Source organism: Gobio gobio, assembly GCF_949357685.1.
Source record: "Gobio gobio genome assembly, chromosome: 3".
Classification (NCBI taxonomy): domain Eukaryota; kingdom Metazoa; phylum Chordata; class Actinopteri; order Cypriniformes; family Gobionidae; genus Gobio; species Gobio gobio.
This window is the reverse complement of record NC_137099.1, coordinates 45,861,171-45,873,461: the sequence shown is the minus strand read 5'-3', so window position 1 is coordinate 45,873,461 and position 12,291 is coordinate 45,861,171. Positions and strand designations below refer to the sequence as shown.

At 37.8% G+C, this 12,291-nt stretch overlaps 1 protein-coding gene across 1 annotated transcript in view; it reads left to right on the top strand.

Moving 5' to 3' along the window:
• The window catches only part of ctnna2 (catenin (cadherin-associated protein), alpha 2), a 673,292-nt gene extending 661,291 nt beyond the window's left edge, over positions 1 to 12,001 (top strand). Inside the window, exons 17-18 of the mRNA XM_079811627.1 lie at positions 8,692 to 8,826; positions 11,063 to 12,001. Coding sequence (XP_079667753.1) covers positions 8,692 to 8,826; positions 11,063 to 11,350 — 423 coding nt within the window. The 3' untranslated portion in view covers positions 11,351 to 12,001. The remainder of the gene's footprint in view (positions 1 to 8,691; positions 8,827 to 11,062) is intronic.
• The last annotated feature ends 290 nt before the right edge of the window (positions 12,002 to 12,291 follow it).

Below are 12,291 nucleotides of genomic sequence, written 5' to 3'. Positions count from 1 at the left end.
CAACTTAGTGGACTTTACAGAGTGCTTGACTCTTGTATTGTCCATTTTTTGTCTCCAGCACATCTCAAAGTCTTTCAATGAATTTAAGGTCTGGACCCAGAGGTGCCAATTCATGTGTGAAAATGATTCTTCATGCTCCCTCCCAACCATTCTTTCACAGTTTGAGCCTGATGAATCTTGACATTGTCATCCTGGAATATGGCCATGATGTGTCTTACTATATGGTTGTTTAAGAAATGAAAAGCTACACACTCCATCAATTAGGGTTCGAAGATCTGTCGCCTAACATCTAACATGAGCCCTTTTGACGCAGAGAGTTGATCCCAGAAAAATTCCATAGAATTGCTAGAGTGCCTTAGAGAGCAAACTTAAGATGCTGCGGAGATGTGACACGTCACATCCTGATGTCGTGTGTTTACGGGATCTTTGCTGGATGTGTGTGAATGCACACACAGATTTCCAGAAAATCACTGGCAGTGTGAAATAATCAAAATCAAACGATCCCGGGACAAATCCTGGATCTTTGTGTGAAAGGGGCTATGCTAGAAACATAATCCCAGCAATAATCATTTTTTGTATTTAAAATAAATCTAAAGCTATGCTGCATGTACAAAATATTGCAATAGGAAAAACACACCTGATGCATTATTTATTTTAGGGCTGTGCGATATTGAATAAAAATGCGATATGCGATATCCTTGTTAAATAATGCGATATTCGATATGCGATCCGATATTGCTTTAAGTGTGTAATATCTATTTAAATTATATTTAAATTATATTATATTTTAAAAACTGAGAATGATACCATTTATGTGTTTCACATTATTTCTGGGAAAAGAAAGCATTGACAGTTAGAGTGTGTAACAAGACACAAAAAAAAGAACGGCTTGTGTGCACATTTTGTTGTGTGTGTGTCAGACAGCACAGGACTGTAAGGAGTTGTTTTCTGCAAGTTATTGTGTTTAATAACTCTTTTTAACGTCAAGCAAGTCACATAAGTAACAGTCGTGTGCCCAGTCTATTCTCTGCTATAAGCGTTGACCAACAACTTACAATTTTCACAATGTTGAAGTAGCCCATTAAAAACATTCAGATATTGCGTGCCATCGCGATATGCATATTGCGATATGTAAATTTGCGAGATTTCGATAATTTCAATATATTGCGCAGCCCTAATTTATTTATCAATTTTTAGAAGTAGAGAAAAAAAATCTTGCTATTTTTTTTTTTTTTTTTGTATAAAGTGATTGAACACATCTGATGTTCTAATTACAACTTCACAACTCATTAAAACTTCCCGGGACGAACTAGGGAACATACCATTAGCTCCAACTCTAATCATACACACCTGAACAAGCAACTTGAGGTTTTTAGTATGATTAGAAAGCTACAGGCTAAACTCTTTATTGTAAGGTGACATAATTACACGTTGCTACATGTACTTAATATAGTAAAAACAGTAAACTTTGCTGGAGATTGGTTTTCCGGGAGCATTGAACACCCCTGAGCTATAATTAGCTCCATGAGTCAAGACACAAGTCCATGAGCTTGACCGGTCTGGTATACCCGTTTAGAGACATATTTCTTTAAATTACACTAAAGCATTCATTGTCAAAGGGGTACTGCATTATAGGAATGACCCTTTTGTTGTCATCAACACTGGGACACTGATCAAAAAGATATAAGAAGCCTGAAACCTGCTGTGTCACCACTGGCCAGGCCTCGTGTTGTTTTTGTTGTTTTATTGCAGTATTTATTTTCCCTTAGATAAAGGGAAAAGAGTGAGAGGAAACCTGATAACACTGCTGATCAGTGTGTAATCTGAGAGTTCAAGCACATCACAGACAGACAGACAGATCCTGCCTTCCAAAACAGAACACCCCTCCTTTTAGGTCAATGTGTTCTTCCCATAGCATCCATCCTTTCTATTACCAAACACACGTTGTGAATATTGTGTAGTCTGAACAGGTGGCTTGACATGTCCCTTATCAAACCCACTAACACAGTATTTACATCTAATGGCCATCTGGGGTTCTCAGGACGCATCAAGGGACCGCATTTATTTCAGAAAGAATCTCAGAGTAGGCGGTGTTAAACAGAACTGGGCGCTCAATCAAGATGCTCCTCAAGTGCTGGAAAAGACAAAACAATCTAGAAACAAAAAGCCATCCAATGATATGCTTCATTTGCTGTATATAGAGCTTTGAATGGTTTGGTGCATGTTAAGGTACGTGTAAAATTATATAATTTTTTTACAGTCGGCATTGTCAAAAAACAGTGCCATGTTAACAGATTAACACACATGGACTGGACATGGACGCAACTTAAAAGAGAATGCGAGCCTGACTGTCAATTTTTTGGGGGAAAATTCCATTATTGGCCACATTGTTGGACCTTTGCAGATCTGGTGATATTAATACATTTAAATGATTAAAATAATTGGTTTTGCTTTGTTTACTTTTGTAAACAGTTTTGTTGGCTTGCAAAACCATTGCCGTAGAGGGATGCCAGGCTGGGTTGCAGTGGTGTATGTGGTCATGACAGCAGTCAGCCCTCCTCAGAAACACACTCTTACAGCTCCTGCAACTGCTGCACTTGACATGGCAGACCTAAAGCTGCTGGGCCCTGGAGGCAAGAAAAGAGGGTTCTCCATTTCCCCCTTGCCAGCCCATAGCACAGCGAGAGGTTGCTTCCTGCAGCGAGACACTTGAGCGCTAAACGCTAAGGACGTTACAGCTGCTCAGCCGTGTCAAAGATAAAGCAGCTTCAACAGTTATTAAATGTGTCTCATCAGTCTTTTTCACTCAAGGTTCATGCGAAGCTAAGGGAGAAAAAACAACTATATAACAACTTCTGACAGGACTTATTACTTTATGCAAAGTTACTGAGTTAACTGCTGTGTCTTGGCGTGCAAGGTGCTGTGTTTAAACGCATTTATCCAAAAAATCATAACGTTAAATGGGACATGCTGATGTATTGATTCGAAGGGGAGACAGAAATGGCACACAAAATAGGGGCCATTCTTACATATAAATGCTTTAGATGAACATAAGTACATTGAAACTATAGGCCTTACCATACACCCGGCGCGATGCAACACCAGGCGTGACGCAAGTGCTTTTTGACGCGACTGCGCCATTGACCAACAAAAACCTGGTCTAAAGTCAATTTTTTGTTTTGTTATTTAAGGCGAGACACTACAGGTGAATAGGGATTTTTTTATTATTATAAGATATCACTGTGAAACTTCTCCAGTTTATTACTGGCATAAATATAAGAAAAAAAAATGTATTACAAGTTTTCTGTAAATTAATGTATTAATATGCAAATGAGGCCTTATATACTTAAATATGCACTCATTTGCATTCAATTCCAAAAACAAAATATGGAAATTGGAAAGGACCAGGGGCCCGTTTCAGTAAGGAGGTTCAACCAACTCTGAGTTTAAACCTGAACTCTGAGTTGACTTACTCTGAGATGGGAAACTCTGTGTTTTGGGTTTCAGAACAGCTGAATTGAGTTGGTTCAATCAACTCTGAGTAGACTGACTCTGAGTTAAGGACATGCACTCCAACTATGAAAAGCCAAGATCAATTGAGCTCAGAAATTACAATTCACCATGGCAACAGCACCCAAAAAAAAGATGTTTGCATACTTCCGGGTCAATATGTAAGTTTAATTCTTAATTATTTTAATTAAGTTTAATTTTCATGGTATCCAAAAGGCAAAAAAAGATTGCGGCAGCAGCTAAAAATGAAAAATAGAAACTTAATTAAATCAGGTAAAGCTTTAAGCATAAAATGTTCATGGGTGTTGGTTTAATGACTTTACAAACATTTGACATATTAAATAAATATCATTCAGTGTCCAATGTGCAGCAGCTTTTCCCACATAGACCCTTTTCACAGTGATGACGTGTTTTAATGGTCATCAATATCGTAAATCCTGCAACGTTTTTTGTATTTTTTTGTATTTTTAAATGTATGTACATTTATAACACTAATACTTTGTATCATATTACTTTTGCATCAAATTACAAAAAACAAGTGACCGCTGCTGTGAGAGTGTTTCTAATACAGTGTCTATGGGAGTGATGGTGAAAATTAACATCTTTCTCTCTTTCCACTTCCGTTATCAAACTCACTATTTTTTCCATCTTTTTGAAAGTTGTGAAATCACTATTGTGGAGTTTTTCTTTTGCTATTTGAGCAAATGGGGACACAGAAAATATATATTTAATGTATTCTTTCATTCACCGCTATAAAAGTTAACCCTATGACGACTTCCGCTCTGAGAAACCCAGAAATGTGAAAAGGGTCTACGTTCTTTTCACATAATGAAATGTTCTCTGATCCCACCGGTTACATTTATTAATTAGGGTAATGACATTAAACATTTTACTTCTACTCAGGCCAGCCAAACACCAGCACCACTGTTTGATGAAGAGGAGATGGAGGAAGAATATTAACATCCAACAGGAAAAAGAATAAAGTATTTGTAGGAAATAAAGATGACCATAAAAATTGTAAATAAATGTATTTAACAGCTGTGGTGGTGGTTATGGCATTTATCTTGGACTACCATCTGGCAGCATCCTTCCATCCCATACAGTAATCCGTTTTCAGAAAGTGTGATGATGGGAATATGAGTGTCATCAAAGCGTCCAACCACTGCAAATCCTAAAGGAAATTCTAATTATCAGGTTACTTCTAGAGGTTAATCAAGTGAACGTCAGGATCCTTCCTGTATAAAAGGACATGCCGTTTTTGTCAGTTTGACAGTGTCCTCATGATGAAAATATGAGCAATGAATGAATGTACCTCCACTGCAAAGAATGCTTTTCTCACTATGTATTTTTGTCAAGTGGCAGATAATTTAATTTGTTTTAAGTAAACTTCGCTTACTTTAGATTTAGATTAAATGTATAATTTTTTGATATTTGTACTTGAAATACGACCAAAATACTCAAAAGTAAAAAAGCATTTGTGCAGTTTGAATGAATGAATAAACTATTTAAACACAGTTGGTGCTTTAAAAAAGGGGAGGAGACTGAAAGAAACTCTGGGTTTATCAAAGAAAACCTGCTCCTGACCAGGTTAGGTTCACAGAGTTAGTTACCCTGGTAACTGACTCGGAGTATAAGTTACCTCTCTTTCAGAAACGGGCTTGACTTACCCTGCTTTCTCGGGTTTGACATACCTCCCATTCTGAAACAGAAAACCCAGAGTTTCCCTTATTTCAGGGTTAACATACTCAGAGTTTTCACTTAACCTCCTTTCTGAAACGGGCCCCAGGTTTTAAATTCTTGCTTCTATTTGTTGACATATTAGATGAGAGGTCTTTTATATAGGCGGTTCTGGATATCTTATTTTGTGCATTAGTAAATTAGAGAATACTGACAATAGCCTTAAAAATAATAAGTTTTTTTAGTAAAAGGACCTATAACTCAGGATAGGAATGATACATCAACAAATCCCTCTGTAAAAGCCTTCAAAATATAGTTCAGTATAAGACTGGAAAAGCTGGTGCTTGTAGGTGCCACTGAAGTGGATATATCTGACTCTGAGTGTTAGAAAAAAACTCATTTTGAGAAAACGGCCTTTAAAGTTTTATATTGTATAATTGCATACATTTCTATGAAATCCCCAACCTACAAACAAAATATTCAGTTCATTAATATCAGTAGTGTATAATATTTAAAACACATGGAAATTGATAAATTAATAAATTATTCATAGCAATAGCCTTGAGCTGAAGAGAACTACCTTAACAAACACACATAACAACAGCCACAAAAACTGCAAAAGAACTGTCCCTGTTTGTTATATGTCCATCTATAACTATTTGAATCTAATTCTGACGGGGTTTCATCGTCTAATCTGTTGTTGTTTACTTTCTTTTATGGCTACATGGTCTTTTATGGGAATATTTATGAGCTGATTTCAGCATTGGCTGCAGTATTTTCTCTCATGCGGAGAATACACAAGGAAGCGGCAGCGCGTATCACGTTGTGAGAAATTCACATTGACCAATTAGATATGGTTTTCAGCTGCAAACTTTCACGGTTGGTTAGTTCTACAAAGGACATGCCCATATTTGGATTAGACAGCACTGTGTATAAGACAGAGAGCTTTATAATGATACCAAGCATGACATGTTTCGGGAGACGGCATGAGAGCTCACGCTAGAATAACTTTTGCTGATTTCGGGTAGAAATCTAAGGGCACAAGTTAAAAAAAATATAATTAAATAACCACCTTAATGTGTAATGTTGAAATTTTTTAATTTTGACTTAAAGGCTTACATGTTAAGGGAGCAAACTGGCCCAAAATCTCATGTTTTTTTTTTTTTCTCCAATGTTTTCACCTGCCGTGTCTCGCCTTAAACGGCGCGTTAGTAATATGCACCTTTAGGAGGGTGCACAACGCATTTACACTCTGATTACTACACACACAGGGACGCGCAATAGCACATAAACATGCCAAATATCAAAAATAATAAAAGGATTACAAATGTAAAAGGTTTTTATTGTGTGCATAAAGATAAAATTGCCTTACCCAAGTCACACACCCGTGACTCATTAAGAGTCTAGGTACAACTTTTTAGACCATGCACCAGGCACGCCAACCATTTTTTCTGTTGTTACACTAGCAAAAGTGGATTCAGACATGCCCTAAGTCAGGGCCGTGCACAGGGGGGTGGCCCAGTGGCTTGAGCCACTGCCCCTCTGCCCTCATCGGCTGAGGTGCCCCTTCTTGCTCCCCTTCCCTTCCTTACCCCCAGAGGATTCCCATAAAAGAGTTCTGTTCTGCTAAAAATCCGCTAATCCGCTCCGTGTTTTCCCGCTCGCTCCACGTCATCGCTCACAGTCTGTGGCAGTGCCCGAGCCCGCTCTCTGTTGAGACGACAGTTCAGTCGTCCCATTAACAGGTCGATTACAAACTACAATCCACATAACAGACAGTGCTTGATGCGCGGAATTGTTTTTGTATTTTTGTCGGTAATATTTTGTTCCTGGTCTTCTAATAGTGCTAACAACTTGTGCAAAATATCCACGTTCTTGGAAGATAATTAATTGTATAAATCAAATTATTGTAGCCGATCTGATCTAATATAAATAACACCAAATTTGCTTTTGTCGGCACACTTTGTAGACAAAAAAACAATGACTTCACAAAAAAGAAGACAGAGTGAGAAAGAGCAAAGGGAGGCTAAAGCCCATTCAACATTGCAAACATGGATTCAAAGCTCCAGCGGGTAAATCAGCATACAGAATATTGTGCCTTTTAATCATGTCTAAATTAATACTTGTTCAAAAAAATATCTTTAGCAAAGTTTGCAGTAGCTATTTTCTGTTTTATTTTGATGAATAAAAGTAATATAAAAGTATATTTTAAAAATACATAAACTTTTTTAAAGTTAAGATTCTGAAAGCATTGAATGAGATCCCATAATAATTGGATAAAGCTTTACAGTAATAAAAACCAATAAATATATTTTTATTTTATGATATGATTATTATCATATTTTATAATCTGATGATTTCATTACAAATATAATGATGGACTAAGGTGGACACCCAATCTAATATATGATATTTATTATAATTTTAATTATTGTGCCTTTTACCCCAAATACCATACTTTTACATATTCTTCTGTTATTGAAAAACTGTTGCTTTATTTACTTTGAACAAAGCTGAAAATCATAAACAAGACATTTGTCTACAACAAATAAATTGAATTTGCTTTAAAGCCTGACAATTGTATTTACAATACGATTGTAAAGGTTTGTCAATCTCTACATTAAGATGATACTCAACCCCCTTATAGTGCTCCTTTTTTTGATTTGGGCCACTGCCCCTCCAAATGTCTGTGCACGGCCCTGCCCTAAGTGCACCTGCGCCATAAGCTTCGGACCATGTGCTAAGATAAAAACAGGGCCCTATATCTAGAAAATTAGGCAATCATTCTGCTATTGACACCTGTAATGGTGATTTAATCTGACTGCTCAAATGACAGTTTTGAGGTCTCTAAGAAGAGAGAATGCTACAGATCAGATCTCCAGGTAAATATACTAGTAGGACGGGAGTATGCTGACAAATTTAGGATATGTGTGCTTTCAAATAGTTATCAAAAGAGTGAAAGTCGGTGAAATAATGTAAACACAAACAAATAATGAATAATACTAAAGTCGTTGCTTATGAATATTAAGTAGTTGTGACTGCAGGAAGGTTACCCAGCAACATCATCACGACCAAATTAATATTCATGAGATAAGCTATCGCTGTGTCATGACATCAGAAATAGTCCATGCACCCAAGGAAATTAAGGAAGTTTTTCATTTACTGTGATATGGTTTGGCGTCCATTATAAAATGTTTCTTCCATCCCTCAGGGGACGTAGTTCTTTCTATTCTTTTCGCTTGTTTACTGTTGTGCTGTGTATTTATGTGTACAGTGTTCCTATTAACAAAATAAACAATTGTGATGATAATGGGAGATTTAGGAACAAGTCTACAACCGCCGACTTCAGCCAATATGTGATGATGACAAACCCCTGAGTCATCTTCCAGATGGAACTAATTTCATCTTCAGTCATCATCACTTTACCACCCTCCCCTCTATATTTGCTCTACACAGTGAATATGTAAAGGTCAAGTCTCTGCTATGTATTCCCATCTCTTTTAGTGTCCAGACTCAGCCTGTAAGCAGGACTTGTTGGCATACCTCCAGAGAATCGCCCTCTATTGCCATCAGCTCAACATCTGCAGCAAGGTCAAGGCTGAGGTTCAGAACCTGGGAGGAGAACTCATTGTTTCAGGGGTAAGATGATTCCGGCCTTGCGTATTGTGTTGCTATTTATTTAAGTAAAGGTGCATGAGGTTTGCTGTGTGGCAGGATGTGGAGTATTTTTTTACATTCTGTATTTATTGAACACGCACACACACACTGAAAAAAAAACAATAAGTCAAATTTACTTAATTTTTCTTTCGCAAGTTTTTGCACGCATGTTTTTAAGTAAACACCACATATCGAATTAAGTCAAATCTACATAACCAAGTTAAGTAAAATGAACAACGAATTTAAGTAACTAACTTGGTCAGTTAAAGTTTGTTGAGTAATTTCTACTCAAACAATACAGTACCATTTTATAATGTTGATATTTACGCTTTAATTTCTACAAGCGTAAATTGAGTACTAATATAGAGTTGACTTTGTTTTTTAAATTCTTTGAACTAACTTATTCAGGTAGAATTTACATTTGATTTTTCTGTAGTATTTACTTCATATTTCCTCTATATATATATATATATATATATATATATATATATATATATGCACACTAGGGCTGGGCGATTTTTCCCCCTAAAAAAATCTGCGATTTTTTTATAAAAAACTCGATTTACGATTCGATTCGATTTTTTTCCCCCGGCCCCCATTTAAAACAAAATAATTGCAAACTGTACATATATTTTAAAAATATATATTTATTATATTTAATTAAAGTGCATCAAAATAAAATTGCAAAGGCAAACCCTTTATCTAACTGAAAAGTCACTGTTCAACAAAGATTGTTAAACATCCAAATAATTTATACTGTATTTGGATTGAGCTAATAAACAACAAAAAATCCTGAGGTAACTCTTAGTTGAATTGAACATGTAAACAGTAACACCATTCGCCATAAAAAAATGTAATTGCATTTTAAACATTCTTTGCAAGGAAAATGAGCCTATCAACAACAGCAGGCTTGAGGCAAGCTCTGTTACAGGTGACAATACCACCACCCACACTAAAGACCCTCTCCGATGGGGCGCTAGTTGCTGGAATGGCCAGGTATTTTCTTGCCAGACGACTGAGTGATTGAAAAGCTTTGTTGAAGAGTTGTTTGCTTTGCAAACGGGGTGCTAGCGCTAACGCCACTCCAAACCAACTCCACACGACTTAAGGCGAAGAGCATTTTTTTGGAAGGAGCTGCTCTCTTTCGCCGGCTGTTTCTGCCATATTGTTTGTGTATGCATGCGCTGCCCTCGGGAGAGGGGAGGGGCAGAGGGCTGCGCCGCAGGGAGCGTGCTACGGAAACCCTGAAGGAAGATTTGGCGAATTCAAAATGTATGTATCGCGCTATACTGCAGAGGGGGAGAAAAAAAATCTAAAAAATCGATTTTTTGAAAATATGAATCGATTTGACCTACCAACTCGATTTTTAAATCAAATCGATTTTTTTCCCAGCCCTAATGCACACACACAGAGCCTGATGTCTAATCAAAACCGTTTTGTGTGATCGTGGCTTTAGCCAGTCTGTTTTTTGTAAAGTCGGACTAACAGACCTACATAATGGGCTTTGTCCAGCATTGTACACATTAATCGGACAACAATTGAACAGCTAAAACAGCTCTGATGCACCATGAATATATAATCCTTCAAATATCCACTTGTATACAGTTGAAGGCTGTAGCTCAATTATGGAAAAACTCACCATAGCGTATGTATGACTGCAATCATTGCATGCTGTTTCACATACTTTTTTCTAATGCTATGCATTTGGCTGAAAAAGGTGTATTCATAGTTAATTCCATGTCATTTTAATGATTGACATCTCTCTGGGTAGCTTTGACATGTTAATGGATATAAAAATGTATTTTGTCTTGGTGGACTAGAGCTATGCATGTTGCTGCTGCAGAGCAATTATGGACTTGCTACTGCCATACACACGTATACGTATACACACAGACACTCGGCTGTAAGCATGCAAGCTATGCTTCTGCTGCACAAATAGGCACACAAGGTGGAGGGTTTCAGAGGATCTCTGATAGCACACTCCAGTGAAAATTGAGCCAGACTATTGAAACGTTGAGCAAGAATCTCATTGGTTGAAGAATCAGCAGAGGCCACTCAGGTTTGCCCGTGGCATGTAGTAAATGATGTGACTTCTAGCAAATTGCATGTAATGGACCAGTGTAATGGATCAGTTTGCGGCAAGTTTCATGACTGAACAACAGCTCACTAAATACAGGCACTAACCTGAATGTTCTGTTCCCCGTTGTCTCATATTCAGCTGGACAGTGCTACATCCCTCATCCAGGCAGCCAAGAACTTGATGAATGCCGTGGTCCTCACGGTCAAGGCCTCGTATGTAGCTTCCACCAAGTACCAGAAGGTGTACGGCACAGCAGCAGTCAATTCCCCCGTGGTTTCCTGGCGTATGAAGGCCCCCGAGAAGAAACCCCTGGTGAAGAGAGAGAAACCGGAAGAGTGCCAGACCCGTGTCAGGCGAGGCTCGCAGAAGAAACACATCTCCCCCGTCCAAGCCCTCAGCGAATTCAAGGCCATGGACTCCTTTTAACTCTGTGCCACAGATGCCCAAAACTCCTCCTCATTCTCTCTTGATTTTTTCTCCTCTCCTTGTTACGGCTTATTTTCTTGGAGCTGTATCTTGTTCCATGCAGCGACGTGTGTGTATGTGCCCAGTAAATGTCTGTGAGTTGGAGGGTTTGGCTACCCATCCTCTTCGAACCAAATTTCGCTGTAAATGAGAAACAAACAAACTCATGAAGGAGACGTTTACAGTGTGGGCTGCGGTACAATTCATGTGGTGTTCTTTCTCGCTGACTGGCCATATATACACAGAGATATTAAAGAATATAATCTATGGTATAGTAGTGTCAGCCCTAACCGAGGCAGAGGTGCTGCTTTCCTTCCTAATTATTTTGTATTATTATTATTATTTAAAATGAATATGACCCATAGTAATAGGAATAACTTATGTTGATGCATTTTTCTTCCTTCTTCCCACTTATCCATATGGTGACCTGATGCACTAGTTTTTGCATTTAAAATCCATTTCTTTAATTATATTACTGTATCACTAACCATGGCAGCCAGGTTTGCTATAGTATTACATTTAGAAAAGGACTAGTTGTGTGGTTTGCTCAGAGACTAGTAGAATCCTGCATACCTTTATAGTCCTGATTCTCTAATAAACCTTGCAACTGTGTGTGCCGAGTCGAGTCCTTTTCTTATCCGTTCCATTCAACTTCATGTTTTCGCAAATGTACCAGTACCTGATGTACTATCCCAGCAAGCAATAGCCGCTCTCGGTTAACTATAGTCCGATATAGTCCGGCTATGGGTAACCCATTTCTAGCCAAAATACCCTTGAATTTGGTTACATGCCAAAAAAACTTGCGAGATGTATGATATTCCATCATGTAAGCAAAGTGGCTTAATTTTTTTGACATGTTCATGTTCTAGATGACTAGTCTATTCTTGGGCTATGGTTAGACG